The 16,825-nt window shown below is 45.2% G+C and overlaps 1 protein-coding gene across 5 annotated transcripts in view; it reads right to left on the bottom strand.

Annotated features, from left to right (window-relative positions):
• The window catches only part of NTNG2 (netrin G2), a 140,468-nt gene that overhangs the window by 59,772 nt on the left and 63,871 nt on the right, over window positions 1–16,825 (bottom strand). For 4 of the 5 annotated variants that reach the window (XM_088447046.1, XM_088447044.1, XM_088447048.1 and 1 more), the window contains exons 4-5: window positions 4,458–4,630; window positions 132–158 (exon numbers count right to left, since the gene is read on the bottom strand). In XM_088447046.1, the coding sequence (XP_088303172.1) occupies window positions 132–158; window positions 4,458–4,630 (200 nt within the window). The remainder of the gene's footprint in view (window positions 1–131; window positions 159–4,457; window positions 4,631–16,825) is intronic. The other variant, XM_088447045.1, reaches the window with a different exon arrangement.

The following is a 16,825-nucleotide window of genomic DNA, read 5'->3' on the forward strand; positions in this document are numbered from 1 at the left end:
ACACATCTATGAGCGCACACAAGTCACTAACATTACGGAATGTACTAAGAGGATGCGGGGAGATAAGGAGGTGAGGTGGAGATGTGGTGGGATGGAGAAGGACAAGACAGACATTCCAGGGATCTACTCACTGCCGAGAGCGGAACTCGACGCTGCACCTGGAAGTGAAAAATAAGGAGTTAGCTGGGGGCTACTGTACTAAAAGGCTGCGAGGACGCATCAAGGTCACCCTCGTCCGAGGTAGTTCTGCAAATGAGCAGCGGCCGTTCTTCAAAGTTGTCCCTTTGTTTTGTTTTTTTGGTCGCAGGATAAACTGAAAGAGATATTCGGTTACTTGATCTAACACTGGGTCCTGTGCAGTCCTATAGGATTGTGGAACAATAGCGTGTTGTAGATTAAAACCAGGTTGTATATTTACTAACGAGAAGATTTTTCAAAGCCGATGAGTAACAGCGGCTTTGACCGATAGTTATGAAACGGCAACAGGAATCAATGATAGATCAGGCTCGTTTAACAATGTATCCTGTTGCTGATGTTCGGTGGCTTTAACAAACCATCCGTAAGTAAGTAAATATACCCCCGGATCTCTAAACTGGAAGCACTAATAATAACAAAAATAATAATAATAATAATAATAATAATAATAATAGCTATTAATTTAGGACATTTCTGTGCTTTAAATTTTCAAAAAAAAAAAGTTTTAAAAAACAATTGATACAAAAGTAAATGTAACTTATGTAATAACAAACTTAAAAAAAGAGAGCCAAGCATTTGGGTTGCTTTTTTTTTTCAGACTACAAGCAGGATGCAAGAAGCATCACGTTAGGGATGCAATGCATACTGGCGTTGATTTTATATATATATATATATATATATATATATATATATATATGATGTGCTGATTGCATTGATTATATATATATATATATATATATATATATATATATATATATATATATATGTGCTAAGGGGTGACCACCAGTCTTCAGGGTCGTAACTAGGGTAGTAACTAGGGCACTGCAGGGCAGGGGGGCTATGTGGGTCTATCAATTTTCCTGTTTATTGTCATTCTCACTTGTAGCTTCCTCTTCTTTTATCCCCAGAATCTCCTGGCCTCCCCAATCTCTTCCCTGGTCCTTCCCCATGAGGCCATGGCCCTTTTTCAGATGCATTATCTTAATACCCTATTTAAAAAATGGGTGGGCGGGGGCGCCAATGCTCTCTCTGGCACAGGGCACCAAAAAGTCTAGTTACGGCTCTGACAGTCTTTATAGGGTGTTGCTAGGTGTTCTGTGGATGGTGTACTGTCCTAGAGTGGTCAGGGGGCGGTGCTGTCGCCTAATCTGTGTCTGACTCAGTATACGGGCGGGTTATCCAAATAGTTCCAAAATTGCGACCACATTATGTGAAACTCAGAATGAGGCTCATTATTTCTGTATATTGCTATTCCTCTATTGATATAAAATAATGACCAAGACAACATGCTCGCAGTTATCAGAACAGTTAAGCAGAACAAAACAGCCATATATTAGGGAGAACTGCACCTTCACCACCAGTGTGAGTGGGATAATGTTTGCTGTATCTAGGGGAAGCAGTATTATATACACAGATAAAGACAATGGCATTTATTTACTGCAATTCCATTAATCCACAGCAGCCAATCAGACACCTAATTTGCACAAGACAGAAGAAAGCTAATTACTGATTGGCAGCTGTGGCTCAATGCACATATTGCACCTAAACGCAGTACTGGAAAATGGATCCTTATTGTCATGATTTATAAAACACATATTTACTTAAGCTTCTAACACAGACAAGTGGTTGATGTTGCCTATAGCAACCAATCAGATTCTGTTTCTCATTTTCTAGAATGCGATAGAGAAATGATAGCTAGAATCTGATTGGTTGCTATGGGCAACATTACCACTTGTCTGTTTTAGAAGTTTTAGTAAATACACCTCATACTAGCCGCTGGCAAGTGTGTATGTTAGGCTAATGTGTATGTTAGGAGACAGAGGACAGAATTCAGATAAATTATAGAGGCGTAATAAGAGGCAAGACTTCTAATCAAACATTCGTTATATATATGAGAAAGCTTCGGTAGAAAATGAGCAATAGGCACAATTGAAAAAAATCTTCAGCCTCTCTATATTTTTATGGACCATTGTAACTGGTTAAAGTACAATGGCTTAAACCATGGCTGTCTGTCCAATTACAGGCCCATGGACCAAATGCAGTCCTTCGAGGCTTTCTGCTTATTGCCCCCCAACGTGCCTGACACCTTAAACCAAGCAAGTATTAGTTAGTACTCAATCGCAGCCCTCTTGGACCACAATGCTCGGAACTAACTAAGCAACTCCAGGGTTAAATATCACCCAGAGAAGGACAGAAAGGAGGACGGGGAGCGTTCAAAAAGTACAGAGAACATGGATCTCAGTCTAAACCCTGCTTGTCTTTGTCAGGTCCTTTGAAGGGCTACAGGCTGCTGGCTCAATCTGACAAGCTTGTTCCCTTTGAAATTCTCCTTCTCTCCGCAGTCCTGGTGACACCTCAGTCACAGTCCTCTGAAGGCTTCAGTTTTCGCTTTGATCAATTTAAAGTGCAGAGGTTTAAAGAGAAAGCGAGGGGGGAATCACACCAGTCTCTGGAAGGCTCCAAGAGGACAGGAGCTTAAAAATAAATGTGTTTTTGTACATCTAGTGAAAGTTTAACAGGATAACCTGTCTGTAATATCCCCCAGCTCGGAGGAACATTTTGTAGCAGCATTGAGAGATTCCTGGTTTAGGAGGACAGTTAAATAATGTTATTGGTCTTTTATAGCACTTAAAAGTAATTCACAAATATTTATGGTAGTTTGACTGAGGCAGTAGTGCAAAGTCAAAGTGGTGGCTATGGTCCAGTGGTCTATCGCAGAGAAATGACTGGTAGACCGCTGTTAGAGGAAACACAATGTCAGGCGCTGTGTGTGACATTGAGGGTTTTGAGACCTTTTCACCTACAATTGACATAGAAGGTAGGCACATGGATAGCAAGAGGGCTACAGCTGCACAGGAGAGATCAGACATGTAAGAGATCCGACATGTGAGACACCAATAGGAGAAGGAGGCCAGCCGGAGGAAGAGACCAGGCAAAGGAAGAGATCACCAGTAATAGTAGATCAGCTAGAGGGAGAGGCCCGTCAGAGGGAGAGACCCGTCAGAGGGAGAGACCCGTCAGAGGGAGAGACCCGCCAGAGGGAGAGACCAGCCAGAGGGAGAGACCAGCCAGAGGGAGAGACCAGCCAGAGGGAGAGACTAGTCAGAGGGAGAGACTAGTCAGAGGGAAAGACCAGCCAGAGGGAGAGACCAGCCAGAGGGAGAGACGAGCCTGAGGAAATGATCAGCCAGAGGAAGAGATCAGCTGGAGGAAAAGACCAGTCAAACAAAGAGACCAGCCAGTGGAAGAGACCAATCAGAAGGAGAGACTAGTCAGAGGGAGAGACCAGCCAGAGGAAGAGATCAACCAGAAGAAGAGATCACCTGGAGGCAATGACCAGTCAGAGGAAGAGACCAGGCAGAGGGAGAGACCAGCCAGAGGAAGAGACAAGCTAGAGGAAATCTGCCTGAGGTAGATACCAGCCAGAGGAAGAGATAAGCCAGAGGTAGATATCAGCCAGAGGAAGAGATAAGCCAGAAGGAGAGACCAGCCAGAGTGAGAGACCAGTCAGAGGGAGAGACCAGTCTCGGGATGGGACCAACCAGAGGAAAGGATCAGCCAGTGGAAGAGACCAGCAAGTAGAAGGGACGAGCAATAGGAAGGAACCAGTCAGAGGAAAGAAGCCACCATGGAAGAGACAAGCTGGAACAAGAGAGCAACTGTGAATGAGACCAGTCATAGGAAGAGACCAGCCATTGAGCAGAGCATCTGGAAAACAGAAAAAAGAGACCAGCCATAGAATGGACTAGTTGGAGGAAAAGAACATCTATGGAAGATAACAATCAATACATTTGTTCCACTAGTATGAGGATAAATCATGTGGGGAGGTGTTTAAACAAATAGTGAAACATTTCCTATTGGGTTTGCCCCAATGTATACGGACAGTACAAAACATAGACCATGTCACAAAACTCTAGGCACCTGGGTATAGGGCATGACAAGCGGAAGCAGGATGTCAATTTCCCTTCTGATATAGTTTGAAGAGTGGTAGGGGGCGTACACCACAGGTGAAAATGTTTTTTAGTGTACTGAGCCTACATATGAATAAAAATACATGTTGTCTACTTATTAAAGAGTACTCACTGCCCAGATAGCCTATAAATGTACTAAATACTAGTGACACTGCTTAGGTGAGAGGCACAAATAAAGGTCACTTGTTCCCGATGAATTGGAAAGCTGTGTTTTTATCTCTACGTCCCATACAATGGCAAGGCCAGGGAGAGTCTTTACAGTATAGACAATGTTTGTACATTTTTACTTACATGCATTAGGAGATCCATGAGGCATGGGGGTGTAGGAACCAGCGCGCCAGGACCTGTTGCGGAAACTCTTCTTACACCTGCCACAGTCCTGTCCAGTGGTGTTATGTTCACACTCGCACTGCAGGGCCCCATCTCGGAAGTTACACGCATTGGAATGCAAGTTACATTTACACCTGCGGGAGACAGAGCACAGTGATCTGAATAGAAATCTATTGCTGTTACCAAGCGATCTGTCTAAATACACAGTAATCTACCTGGATGGAGCAGTAGTACAATTCCGCTGATCAACAATATGACATCTGTATATGGGACAATTAGATTTACTAAAGCTTCTAAAACTGAAACATACTTCCCAACATGACCCTCTCCAGGAGGGACACAATGCTCTGGTCCTGGGCTTCCCTGGTAATTTATGATTGGTGGAGGCTCCAGAGGCGGGGCTTCAGCACAGTCCAAATTCAAATAGGGGAGTCACACCAACTGCCAGTAAGTCCCAGCCAGTGATGTCTGGCAGCGTGTGAGATGACAGTTGGTGTGACTTTGACTTTTGAACTGTGCTGCAGCCCCGCCTCTTACCAGGGAAGTCCAGGACCGGAGCATTGTGTCCCTCCTGGAAAGGGTCATGTTGGGAGGTATGTTGACAAGTGGAGACAGAGCCGTAATTAGACTTTTTGGTGCCCTGTGCCAGAGAGAGCATTGCCCCCCCCCTCCACCCCATTTTTTAAATATAAAGATATTGCACCTGAAAAAGAGCCATGGCCTCATGGGGAAGGGCTCGGGAAGAGATTGGTGTACTCCTGGGGCAGCCAGGAGATGCTGGATATTAAAGAAGATGATGCTACAAGAGAGAATGATAATAGTCTGGAACATGGACAGGCCCAAACAGCGCCCCCTGTGCCATGGCATTGGTCGCACTACCCTACTTATGGTCCTGAGTGGAGGTGTTGCCCATAGCAACCAATCAGATTTTGCCTATCATTTTCTAGAATGCAATAGAGAATCTGGACCTCATTCAGAGTCGATCGTAAGCGGCCGCTCGGTCGTACGTCTAACGATCGAGAGTCAGAAAAAAAAACAATCGCACGGTCGGGCGATCGCAACCAAAGTGACGCCCATACATGAACAAAGCACCTCCTCTAGCTAACAAGTGATATCAGCTAGCGATCGAGTCAGTAGTTGTCTGTCGCTATATGTTAATTTTCTTCTGCTGGTTGCGGCCGCTTGTGTGGTGTGCAAATTACACCAAAAATTAACAAAAAAACGCACAGAACAAGCCATCCCCATGAAATTTATTTATTCTTATTATTCTCTAATGCAAACGCAACTGAATCAATTACAAGCCAATTAGCAGTGTTATTAGCAACAGCAAATGATTATTAGCTGCTTGCATTGTGTGGCACAAAATAGAAACATCAAACATAACATCAGTCACATTCGATAGTATCGATTGTACTCTGGTGCTTGAGAGAGCACTAACCAACCTCAAGCTGTACGATCAGCCAGGCCTCTAACCTGCTCGCAGAGTGACGTTTTACTACTTCCGGCCTTCTATGTCGGTCGTAGCAGGTAATTTATGTACGCCCCTAAAACGCCCGGAAAACGGTGAGGCACGCCTGCGTTTTTAGACCACCACCCCCGTCAACACCCACAAACGGCCTTTCATGTCAATCAACTCTTGGAAGCCACTTCCTGCTCGTAAGCCATACGATCGACAGCATTTTGGATCGCAAGGTCTCGTATGCACATGTGCACAACTAACCATACGCATGCATGGTTTGGAAACATCGGATGCGTACGACCGAGCGGCCGCTTACAACCGACTCTGAATGAGGTCCTCTGATTGGTTGCTAGGGCTTTTCATTTTTTTAACCTTTAGCAAATCTATCCCTAATGGTGCATACACACGATCAGATTTTTTCTTCAGATATGGACGATAACGATTTAAAAATCGTTCAGTCGTTCATATCTGAAGGAAAATCGTTCATATCTGACATGCCTGAACGATGGACGATCAACGATGCGCGTTCCCGTTTGTCAGATAACGATATCTGACATCTGATGGGTTTGCAGTCAGACTTGGACGATTCCATTCATTTTAATGCAGTCAAAAATCGTTCAATCGTTCAAATCGTTCAAATCGTTCAAAACTTTGGTCAAATCGTTCAATCGTTCAAATCGTTTAGTCGTTCAGTCGTTCATCTGACAAATTTGACAAGTCTGACAAATCTGACCGTGTGTACGCTCCATAAAGCTGCATACACACACAACGATTTTGTTACCAACGATTTTCTGAACGATTTTCTGAACGATTATCTGTCAGATTTTTTAAAGTGTAATAAACGATTTTTTTGAACTACAAACGATTTTTGCATATTCCCTTAATGAAAATCGTTTAGTTGGTCAGTCTGACTGAACTACAAACTAGTACAAACGTGAACGCGCATGAACGATAATCGTTCATTGTTTTAACTTAGAAAGTGAACGATTTTTTCAATGATTGAATGATACATGATATCGTTAACGATAATCGTTCAAAAAATCGTTGTGTGTGTATGTACACTTGAGACTGACAGGAGCATGGCCAGTGTCTGTTCTACCAATGAACATTTAACCCTTTAAATTAAATGCAGCTATCAAAGTTCTATTAATATACAACGTGAGCATTATTCATTTTTAACAGTATTTATTTAAATTATTTTCAATACCCCCAAATCATTTGTTCTTTAAACAAAATGCTAAAAACAAAAGGCAAAGTATTTTAATGAAGACCAGTTAACATAAGGGTCTGTTCAGCGGTTGTAATGGATTGTCGCCTTTAAATGAGCTAAAAGCAATTGATTCTTAGTACAAAATTATTCCAAATCAATCAAAGTAAAAACATACTTCCCTACTATCCCAGAGGTGTTGGGCAACCAATCAGCTTTGAAGTAGCATTTATTAAGTACCGTGTATAAAATAACAGGTAGGAGCTGATTGGTTGATATGGACAACTTCTCCACGTTTTTCACAGCTTGATACATAAACCCCACAGTGATGATTTATTGTGGTTGGCAACAGGGGGTGGTGAAGAAAAGGTGGGCGTGTTTTGCGACCGTTTTCAAGGCGTGTCTCTGCCTGTGACTGCAATCTCATACGCAGTTGTTTGGATTTGCGAAGCCCCTTGTTGGGCATCTCAATACATATCCCGGCGGATGCAACATTTGCATATTTTCGCACAAACACTGCATACAAATTCGCAGCTGCAGCATTTTAATGGTAGTATGACTGTATACTGACCCCAAACAGTTATTCTCCAATGACTTAAATAAACCGCCTTAGTGGCTACGGGCTTATAGAACTGGTTTAGGGCATTTGACAGCAATAAGGAATCATTGAGTGGATCTTAGATACTGAAACCAATTTCAAGTATCTGATTTGTATTTAATATGTGCCCTACACCTGACACTAGGTATCCAATGAGAAGTTTCCTCTCATCTAAACTTCATCTAATTAATTTGCATGGATATGAACATGAGGCATTGTCATGTGACAGACCAAACGTCTTCCCTGGGATACGGTGAAATACTGTATAAAGCAAATATCAACTAAGAGTTTAGAAGAGACGGCTGAGGAATTGGTAATTTCTCTGTTTGATCTGCAGTGAGAGGTCCCACGGCTTAGATGCAGTATTTATTAGATTTACAAGGAGAAGGCATAGTCAATTGGTTAAACGCACTGTCTATGATACAGAGAGACTCGCTAGAGAGGAGACAGGGGTTTGAATCTCAGTGTGAGCTTCCTGTAACCACGGACAAGTTATTTTATCTACCTGCACACCAAAAAGTAGATTGTAAGCCTTTGGGATCTGTCAGGACAGAGGACGCACCAGTAGACCTACTAGTAGTTATAAAGTCAGTATATGAAAGGACATGAAAAAACATCAATCTGGTGACCTAAAATTATAGACATAACTTGCTCCAACAAGTGAAATCTTTACTGTTAAGCTAATCATATAGGCTTAGTCCTGACCCCTGCATAGTCATAGTAAGGCGCATATCCACTACACGATAAATTGGACGATTTGAACGATAGCGATATCGTTCAATGGTTCATTAATTGTGTAGTGGATTCGCGGCTTTAGTCCTGACCCCTGCATACCCTCAGTCCTGAATCCTACACAGCCTCAGTCCTGACCCCTGCATAGCCTTAGTCCTAACCCATACATAGCCTTAGTCCTAACCCATACATAGCCTTAGTCCTGACCCCTGCATTGCCTTAGTCCTCCTGAGCCCTATACAGTCTTATTCCTGACTCTTGCATAGCCTTAGTCATGACAATGGGCTCTGCATAGCCTTAGTCCTAACGCATACATAGCCTTAGTTTGACTCCTAACCTCCAAATAACTTAAGCCCTGACCCCTACATAACCTTAGTTCTAACTCCTACAGAGCCTTAGTCCTCCTGAGCCCTACAGAGCCTTAGTCCTCCTGAGCCCTACAGTCCTGATCCCTGCATAGCCTTAGCCTAACCCATATATAGCCTTAGTCCGACAACTAACCTCTACATAACTTAAGTCCTGACCCCTACATAGCCTTAGTCCTAACCCCTGCATAGCCTGAGTCCTCCTGAGCCCTACATAGCCTTAGTCCTGATCCTTGCATAGCCTTAGTCCTGACCCCTGCATAGCCTTAGTCCTAACCCATACACAGCCTTAGTCCAACTTCTAACCTCTACATAATTTAAGTCCTGATCCCTACATAACCTTAGTCCTAACTCCTGCATAGCCTGAGTCCTCCTGAGCCCTACATATCTTTATTCCTAACCCTTGCATAGCCTTAGTCTACTCCTAAGCCTTGCATAGCCTTAGTACTTCTAACCCCTACATAGCCTTAGTCCTAACCCCTCACAGCCTTAGTCCTGACCCCTTAGTCCTCCTGAGTCCTACATAACCTTAGCCCTAACTCCTACAGACCCTTAGTCCTCCTAACCCTTACATAGCCTTAGTTCTATCTCCTAAATCTTAGTCCTAACCCCTAAAAAGCCTTAGTCCTAACCCCTTAAAAAGCCTTAGTCCTAACCCCTAAAAAGCCTTAGTCCTAACTTCCTCATATCTTTAGTCCCAACCTCTACATAGCCTTTGTCCTAACTTCTAATAGCCTTAGTCCTAACCCCTACATAATCTTAGTCCTAACCCCTACATACCCTTTGTCCTAGCCCCTATTTAACTTTAGTCCTAACCCCTTCATACTGCACCCTTAGTCCTAACCCCTACAAAGCTTTAGTCCTATGGAGGCCCAATCATCAGCTTTCTCTGGTTCTACCAGTGTCTTAAAGGCACCATAATGGCCCGGTGTAAAATTGCGCAAGCTAAATCAAAATAAAATAAATAGTGTTCTGGATTCAAGGTTTATTTTACAGAATTGTGTACTGTAAATTGTGTATTTTTTTTAAAATCATTAATGAATGTTTCTCCCAATATATAATATGACTAGTAACAGCTAACGAATGCCTTAGAGATCAGCTACATAATTATTGTTCATTTACAATGCCACAATATTTCCCAGTGCCGCACAGTGGGGAATTAGGCATTATACATAAAACCTAGTTGAACAGCCAGCAAAATAATGAACTGACCACATACCAATACCGCACCAACACACATTAAAAGCATAACACAGAACACACAAAACAAGAACAGACACATTGGCGAGATGGGAACAGACAACGACAGGAGGAAAGGGGGCATTGCTCTTAAGAGCTTACAATCTAATGCTGACTATATGTAATGAGAAATTAGGATAAGCCCCACTTTCTGCAGAAGAACAAAATATGCTTTTTTTCCCTAACCACTGGCATAAGAAACAGTCAGGGTCTGAATAATTTAATGTCTACAGCTCGCTGACTCCCTCACCTGCCAGTTTAATCAGAAAGGTTATTGCAAAAAAAAACAACACACAACACATAAGCATATAGTACAGTAAGACTTGAGTGATCGCAGCGAATATTCACAATTCTATACACAGAAGTGCTTCAGGATTCTTCCATTTTTTTTTTTTTTTTAACTCTATACCCCGGGCTTCAATGTGGGGGCCCCAGGGCAACTCCTTTATGGGGCCCCTACTAATTATATTATATTATGCAACACAATGCTCTCATAAGCCGCAAAGTGCCCCCCTGTTTGTCACACAGTGCTCCTTGTATGCCACACACTGTCTCCTGTTATGGCACACAGGAGCTCATTCAGACCCGCTCGCTCGCTCCCAGCGTATGCAAATCTAACGCACGCCCAGCAAAGCAGGCGATCGTATGGCAAGGCATTAGCAGCCCACTATGTCTTGGCATGCGATCACTTTGTGTATGCAGACGCCCACCAGCCATTCTGAAGACGCCCACTTGCGCCCGTCATCTCCTGGAAGTGCATGACAACATTGGTACATTGAGCACCATCGGATGTGATCGCAGCGCTTGAGGTTGACTATACCTTACCTCAAGCATTGAGATCACTTCAGTGTGTAATACAACCAGGTGACGTGTACAATGACGCTGTCTGTTAATTATGCATTTTAGAGTCCGGTTGGGGATCTGCGTGCTGCCACGACCCGGAACAGCGTTCTCTTCAACCCTGTTTGGGAGGACCCCAGTGTGTGGGCGCCTCGAGGCTACCGCATCGGATTCCCCCTCACCTCATTAATCCGGTCCTGCATGTACAGGCTCTTCAGATAGGACACTATATTGAGCATGCAAACAAGCACCTCTAGTGTTACATTTATAGGGCCTGAGTTGAATACAAATCAGCATTTGCTGTATAGGGGTATTATAATGGGCGCAGGGTGTGTGGTGCACACAGGATTCTTAGTACTGGGGGGTCTGCACCACACACCCTGCAGCCTCTGATCTCTTGTGGGCATGCTCCATCTTCATGGATATCACCGGGAGGATGGCACAGCCGAGAAGGAGGGACCCGCTTGCTGACAGGAGGAAAGGGGGCATTGCTCTTAAGAGCAATGTAAAATCGGGGCTTTGAGGAGGGGTGCTGCACATAGGCCCCACTAGGGGTTAATACATGGTGCGCAGGAAACTAAATGCGCATATTTGCCCATCTACAATGCAACATCATTGTGGTGACCCTTATCCCTTATAAACTGATACTCAACAGTGTGTTCACTGTAACTAGGGGCGTGCAACAGTCACTGGCCCCTGCTTCTGGTACCAGGATGCCTGGAACGGCGCCCTGCAGCCAGTAACCCTGATATATAAATTATGTCACCACACACGTTTGCATGATGACCTAATTACGGCTGTGGCCTATGGGAGAGTAGTGGACCGGGAACCAGTATAATGGGGATAGGAGTGGGAGGGAAGGGAGGGGGCAGGGCGGGTGAGGTGGCAGATGAGGTGACCCGGCAGATGCCATGTCCATTTATATATATATATATATATACTAGACTCCTGATCACTGATCCTCCACATTCCTACACTTAACTTGAGAGCACCCTGTCATTCAGCTGCATTATCACACATTTCTCAGCAGGCATACCTGGGTCTTGAACCCAGGACCTCTCTCATTGCAGTCAGACACCTCACACAATGATCTACTTGCTTCCTGCATAGGAAGTTGCTGATTCTAATTCTAATCATTCTGACGACGAACTGCTTCTTTCACAGGTGAGACCATTAGCAGGATGCGGGCCCCCTTCCCAAGCCCAGGCCTGGAACTTTAATACCGGCTGTACCCCCCCCTGGTGGCGGCCCAGCTCTCACACACTGCACAAATGGGGCAGCCTGTCCCGGTCTGTAATCACCGAGAGTGATGAAAGACAAAGATGCTCCACACTTCTAAGCAGTTTTAGTATTGAGTGTTTAAATGCAGCTTCTGTGATTGGGGGTGATAAGCATCAGACTTTCCCCGTGGTGGGACTCTAATGACATGTACGGCACCTCCTCTTTGGCAGAGTCACAGTAATTACTCCAGAATTGATTCACTTCGCTGGAACCAGATTCTGTTTAAGTGACTGCATCGGAATATCACTCCATGCCTGATTAACTTTAATTAGACCCTATTACGGCTGTCGGTGACAGAGTGAGACAGGAGGAAGCAGAGCCCCTGTGATCCTACTGATATTGAGTCAGGAGACAAATGATTCCGCTGATACTGGAGGGAGGAGGGAGAGCAAGGATAATGATGAAACAAAGGAAGTTATTGATTTCACTGTTATGCTACATATGAACAAGTGTATTCTAGCTCTTTTCACCCTATTAGTGGTACAATTAAGGGGCATTTACATGGGTTCTGGTGTTGGTTAGTACTAAATTCATAAAAAAAAAAATGCTCCCTAAAAAGTAGAATTTAGTTTTATTTTTTCATTCTTATTTAGTCTTTAGTTAAGCCGGGCATACACTAAGCAATTATCTGCTGGATCCGCAGTTTATCGGTGGATCAGGCCGATGATTGCATGGTGCATGTCTACGACCAATGGGCGATGACCGGGCAGTCGGGCATGTGAAATCTTCCAACATGCCCGACTGATCCGATAATTGGTCGTCGGCATCCAGCAGTGTACGACATTTACCCTTTACAGAGGAGGCACGGGGGAATGTTTCCTAAAAACAGACACTGTGTGCCATACACTCAGATATCTCACAGTAGAAAAAGGGGGGGGGGATTTAACACAATATTGTTCCTCAGCACACTGAATTATACCTGCAGCAATATAGAAAGACTATATGTTAATAGAAATTCAGAGATATTAGTTGCATGCGTGTGATGCCCTGGGGGGGGGGGGGTGTCCTGGGCTGGATGTTTTTTGGGGTGCCCTGCGCCACGGACTTATGGTGCGTACACACTGGGCGATTAAAGTGGACGACTGAACGATAACGATATCGTTATCGTTCAGTCGTCCACTTTATCGTCCATTTTTAACACAAAAAAGATGAACGATGACGACGACGCGCGTTCCCGCGGGTCGTTCGTCATCCTCGTTCATCGGGCTGACATGCAGGCCAACCTGACGACCTCGTCAGGTTGCTGCATGTCAGGGAATGGGTGAGAGAGCCCGGCGCTGAACGATATCGCTAATGATATTGTTCAGCGGCTGTGCTCAATGTCATGAACGACATTGAGCACAGCCTGCCGGGGACACACTAGACGATATCGCTCAGGGAGCATATCGTCTAGTGTGTATGCACCTTGAGTGTTAGGGACTGCTAGTGACAGAGAAGCTGTGACGTGGCCTAGCAGCTTCCCATGTATTTGCAAATGCATGCAACTAATATCTCTGAATTTCTATTACCATATAGTGTTCATATATTGTTGCATGCATAATTCAGTGTGCTGAGGAACAATAGGGGGTTAACCCCCCCCTTTTTCTACTTGGTATGACCCCCTCCATTTCATGCACCTGAAAAGTGCTGCCAGATTGATTGAGCAGCTGCCATTGTTTGTTTGCTCACAGTGTATGGCCCCTATATCTGCTGGGTGCGGGGCTGTCAGATACAGTCTCTCTCTCTCTCTGTCTGTATGTATGACAGTGTTTGTCCAGCATTACACATATCTCGTAATATTTTTGATCAGAAATTTGGGACAAAACAGGCCCCATATCAATCCAGGCTTCTAGTCCACTGTGCTCAAGTAAAACGTCAAAGCCGGGTAACGCATGTGCAAAGTCACGGCAGAGGTAAGAGGACTCTTGCTGCTGCCACCCAGTATTACCAGGTATCTGAGTATCATTAATCTGTCCCGGCTACAGTAACTGTTATCACTGTTGAGTAATACAGTAAATAGACCCCTTATTATACAGACAGCAGTGCATCATACTTACCTCCTACTAACCCGTCTCCCACTCTCTCACCAACACTCTCCTCTCATTCTCTCTCACTGCTTCCCCCACACTCTCCTCTCTCTCTCTCCCCCTCTCAATATCCCCCACAGTCTCCTCTCTCTCCCTGTCTCTATCTCCCCCACACCCTCCTCTTTCTTTCTCCCTCTCTATCTCCCCCACACCCTCCTCTTACTATTTCCCCTCTCTATCTCCCCCACACCCTCCTCTCTCTATTTCCCCCTTCTCTATCTCCCCCACACCATCCTATTTCTTTCTCCCCCTCTCTATCTCCCCCATACCATCTTATTTCTTTCTCCCCCTCTCTATCTCCCCCATACCATCTTATTTCTTTCTCCCCCTCTCTATCTCCCCCACACCATCCTATTTCTTTCTCCCCCTCTCTATCTCCCCCACACCATCCTATTTCTTTCTCCCCCTCTCTATCTCCCCCATACCATCTTATTTCTTTCTCCCCCTCTCTATCTCCCCCATACCATCTTATTTCTTTCTCCCCCTCTCTATCTCCCCCACACCATCCTATTTCTTTCTCCCCCTCTCTATCTCCCCCACACCATCCTATTTCTTTCTCCCCCTCTCTACCTCCCCCACACCCTCCTATTTCTTTCTCCCCCTCTCTATCTCCCCACACCATCCTAATTCTTTCTCCCCCTCTCTATCTCCCCCACACCATCCTATTTCTTTCTTCCCCTCTCTATCTCCCCCATACCATCTTATTTCTTTCTCCCCCTCTCTATCTCCCCCATACCATCTTATTTCTTTCTCCCCCTCTCTATCTCCCCCACACCCTCCTCTCTCTCTGTCTCTCCCTCTCAATATCCCCCACAGTCTCCTCTCTCTCCCTGTCTCTATCTCCCCCATACCCTCCTCTCTGTTTCCTCCCTCTCTATCTCCCCCATACCCTCCTCTCTATTTCCCCCCTCTCTATTTCCCCCATACCCTCCTCTTTCTTTCTCCCTCTCTCTATCTCCCCCATACCATCCTATTTCTTTCTCCCCCTCTCTATCTACCCCACACCCTCCTCTCTCTCTGTCTCTCCCTCTCAATATCCCCCACAGTCTCCTCTCTCTCCCTGTCTCTATCTCCCCCATACCCTCCTCTCTGTTTCCTCCCTCTCTATCTCCCCCATACCCTCCTCTCTGTTTCCCCCCTCTCTATCTCCCCCATACCATCCTATTTCTTTCTCCCCCTCTCTATCTCCCCCATACCCTCCTCTCACTATTTCCCCCTCTCTATCTCCCCCATACCATCCTATTTTTGTTTCTCCCCCTCTCTATCTCCCCCATACCCTCCTCTCACTATTTCCCCCTCTCTATCTCCCCCATACCATCCTATTTTTGTTTCTCCCCCTCTCTATCTCCCCCACACCCTCCTCTCTCTATTTCCCCCTTTTCTATCTCCCCCACACCATCCTATTTCTTTCTCCCCCTCTCTATCTCCCCCATACCATCCTATTTCTTTCTCCCCCCCTCTATCTCCCCCATACCCTCCTCTCACTATTTCCCCCTTCTCTATCTCCCCCACACCATCCTATTTATTTCTCCCCCTCTCTATCTCCCCCATACCACCCTATTTTTGTTTCTCCCCCTCTCTATCTCCCCCACACCCTCCTCTCTCTATTTCCCCCTTTTCTATCTCCCCCACACCATCCTATTTCTTTCTCCCCCTCTCTATCTCCCCCATACCATCCTATTTCTTTCTCCCCCTCTCTATCTCCCCCATACCCTCCTCTCACTATTTCCCCCTTCTCTATCTCCCCCACACCATCCTATTTATTTCTCCCCCTCTCTATCTCCCCCATACCATCCTATTTTTGTTTATCCCCCTCTCTATCTTCCCCACACCCTCCTCTCTCTATTTACCCCTTTTCTATCTCCCCCACACCATCCTATTTCTTTCTCCCCCTTTTCTATCTCCCCCACACCATCCTATTCTTTCTCCCCCTTCTCTATCTCCCCCATACCATCATATTTCTTTCTCCCCCTCTATCTCCCCCATACCATCCTATTTCTTTCTCCCCCTCTCTATCTCCCCCACACCCTCCTCTTTCTTTCTCCCCCTCTCTATCTCCCCCACACCATCCTCTCTCTATTTCCCCCTTTTCTATCTCCCCCACACCATCCTATTTCTTTCTCCCCCTCTATCTCCCCCATACCATCCTATTTCTTTCTCCCCCTCTCTATCTCCCCCATACCATCCTATTTCTTTCTCCCCCTTCTCTATCTCCCCCATACCATCCTCTTTCTTTCTCCCCCTCTCTATCTCCCCCATACCATCTTATTTCTTTCTCCCCCTTCTCTATCTCCCCCATACCATCCTATTTCTTTCTCCCCCTTCTCTATCTCCCCCATACCATCCTCTTTCTTTCTCCCCCTCTCTATCTCCCCCATACCATCCTATTTCTTTCTCCCCCTCTCTATCTCCCCCACACTCTCCTCTTTCTTTCTCCCCCTCTCTATCTCCCCCACACCATCCTCTCTCTATTTCCCCCTTTTCTATCTCCCCCACACCATCCTATTTCTTTCTCCCCCTCTCTATCTCCCCCATACCATCC

Source organism: Taudactylus pleione, unplaced genomic scaffold (genome assembly GCF_031769625.1).
Source record: "Taudactylus pleione unplaced genomic scaffold, aTauple2 ptg000412l, whole genome shotgun sequence".
NCBI lineage: Eukaryota > Metazoa > Chordata > Amphibia > Anura > Myobatrachidae > Taudactylus > Taudactylus pleione.